The sequence below is a fragment of the Numida meleagris genome, chromosome 1 (genome assembly GCF_002078875.1).
Source record: "Numida meleagris isolate 19003 breed g44 Domestic line chromosome 1, NumMel1.0, whole genome shotgun sequence".
Lineage (NCBI taxonomy): Eukaryota > Metazoa > Chordata > Aves > Galliformes > Numididae > Numida > Numida meleagris.
Genome location: NC_034409.1, coordinates 1 through 2,269, shown reverse-complemented (window position 1 = coordinate 2,269; position 2,269 = coordinate 1). Strand labels below are relative to the sequence as shown.

The following is a 2,269-nucleotide window of genomic DNA, read 5'->3' as shown; positions in this document are numbered from 1 at the left end:
CTAAAAAGTGAATTGACTTCAAGCTCCGTGGAATTACAAAATGCTGCAGCTCAGCAAAAACTGGGACTGCATCAACCCTCTGTGCAGGGCTATGGCCGTGGAACAGCACTGGGAGCGACAGCGCCCAGAGCCAAAGTCAGAGGGCGGCTGGGAGCGATGGCACCGCAATGTGACACAGAGCCCACAAGGAGAGGAGAAACACCCCCAGCCTCGGGTCCGGACACAGTGGCTCAGCACCACGGGATTATTCCATGGTGCTGTGACCGTGAAGGGCCCTTAGAGGATCCTCCCTTTAAGGCACAGGGGGATTATACATGCTTCCTGAGAGATAGTGAGGAGCAGAGCTGCGTGGTTTCATGCAGGAACAAGTGCAGGAGTGCTGGAAAGAGGCAGATTCCAGTACACACTGATGGCATGGCAGTGCCCAGCAGCATTGGGACGAGCTCGCTGCAGATGGGATCTGTCACTGTGGATCTGTCTCCTCCCTCCAGAGGACGTAGCTGTCGGCTCTGCTGCACACCCAGTACTTCTCCGTGTGGCACAGTGCTGAGCTGATCCTGTCCCCGTTCAGGTACGCACATTGGCCTCCGCCTCGCACCTGGAACCTGAGCACAAGAGGGAGGAGAATGGGAAAACCCAATCCCAAACCCATCCCAAACAGACCCTGTAACAGATCCCCCCCAGACAGACGGACGCACAGACTGACCAGTTGGTGAAGGCGCTGCCATCGGGCCATGTCCAGCGCTCGTCCCCTTCTTCCCTGTGCAGCCCAATCCAACAGTTTGCCGGGCGCCGGTACCGCAGCATGAATTCCTGTGAGCAAAGCCACGTGTGACTGGAGCCTGTTGGTTGGAGCACTTTCCCCCGCAGCTCAGGCCCCACCTGGCTGCAAGGCGCTGCCCTTGGAGCGCTGCGATGCTGTGTTGGGAATGGCGTGGACAAAGACCTCCCCCTGGAGCTGCGCGGCTCAGGACAGCGCCGGGTGGGAGCAGGGAGGGGGCAGATGAGGACGGGACACTGTCCCTGCGCAGCCTGCTGCTTTCCACAAAGGCAGCTCCTCCTGGCTTTGGCATGGGGTGAATTGGGGGCAGCGGGAGCAGTTGGTGCGGCCCCACCAGTGTGGGTTTCCCACCCCCGTGTTGGCACTGCGGCTCACGCCCCGCTCTCACCATCTCCTCCCTGGTGTCTATGGTGGCCAGAGAAGCTCTGAGGCGCTGGCAGTGCTCCCTGCTGCTGTTCCAGTCACTCTCTGTGTCCGAAAAATAATAGCATTTCCCTTGGAAACCGACCCAGGCGTTGGGACACACGTGGGAGAAGTGTGGGCAAAGTGAGCTCAACAGATACTGGAGCGCTGACAGGGAGAAAGTTGGGCAAGTGAGAGGCAAAGAACATTCCCCTGCAGCAGATGTGAGGGTTGGGATGCACGGACATGGGGCAATGCCCTGGGAACGACTGCAGAGATTGGGAAGGTGGAGCAGAACGTGGTTTAGGGCAGCGCGTGGCCGCCCCAGGAGCTGGGATGGGGGCTGTGCTTGGGGAGCAGCTCAGGGCGCTGGGAACCCCATCGTCCCCCGTGGGGATGCTGGGTGGCACTCACCTATCGCAGGCACCAGCGTGACGATGACGCCCACCAGCACTCCACTCACAAAGAGCAACAGGGCGGTTTTCCTTCTGCCCACATTCCATTTGTAGCCTGGTGGGGCAGAGAGCAGATGGGCTCGGGCTCTTTTCCCCCATTCAGCCCTTTCCTGCTGCGTACCAGCAGAGAATCACAGATTCTGTTCTCTTACCCCATTGGTTTTCTTGTTGTTTTTCTTCTCCATGGGAATACAGCATTGCTTCCTGCTGTGGCGTATCTGATTGTTGCTCTCCAGTTGCCAGAGTGTGGAAACGTTGGATTGTGCAGCTGAGATCTGCCCGTCCTGTTCTGGGAGCTGGGAGAGTGGGTGAGAGGGAAAGGAGCTGGGAGCGAGAGAGGGGCGTTGAACATGACTTTAAGTATCACAAGGGGTTAAAAGTAAAATCGTGCCTTATCAGCATCCATAGCTGAAAGATCCAGATGCACCTAAAATGCACCAAATGGAGCTAAACAGACGCAACTGGCCCCAAATGGGGACACGCTGCCAAAAATGTACAGAAATGGCAGAAAATAGATTCAAAAGAGACAGGAACAGTCCCAGAATGCCCCAAATCAGAACAAATTGACCAAAACTGCCTTAAAGCAACCCAGATATGAAGCAGGCTCAAATGGACACAAACAGCCCTGGAA

General features: G+C 57.0%; 1 protein-coding gene across 1 annotated transcript; it reads right to left on the bottom strand.

The window, feature by feature from the left end:
• LOC110392471 (C-type lectin domain family 2 member B-like) lies at positions 1-2,263 on the bottom strand. The gene is made up of 5 exons (XM_021384717.1): positions 1,791-2,263; positions 1,598-1,693; positions 1,170-1,351; positions 707-813; positions 1-605 (listed from the first exon to the last, which is right to left on the bottom strand). Exons 1-5 carry the CDS (start codon positions 1,834-1,836, stop codon positions 464-466), a joined length of 573 nt encoding a protein of 190 aa, XP_021240392.1. The 5' UTR covers positions 1,837-2,263; the 3' UTR covers positions 1-463.

Bases quoted from the DNA above. Each gene is read 5' to 3' on its own strand.
- LOC110392471 (XM_021384717.1), bottom strand. From the start codon at position 1,836: ATGCTGTATTCCCATGGAGAAGAAAAACAACAAGAAAACCAATGGG. The intron at 814-1,169 runs GTGAGAGCGGGG...CTTTGCTCACAG, and splicing joins TAGACACCAGGGAGGAGATG to GAATTCATGCTGCGGTACCG. The intron at 606-706 runs GTCAGTCTGTGC...TCTTGTGCTCAG, and splicing joins GGCAGCGCCTTCACCAACTG to GTTCCAGGTGCGAGGCGGAG.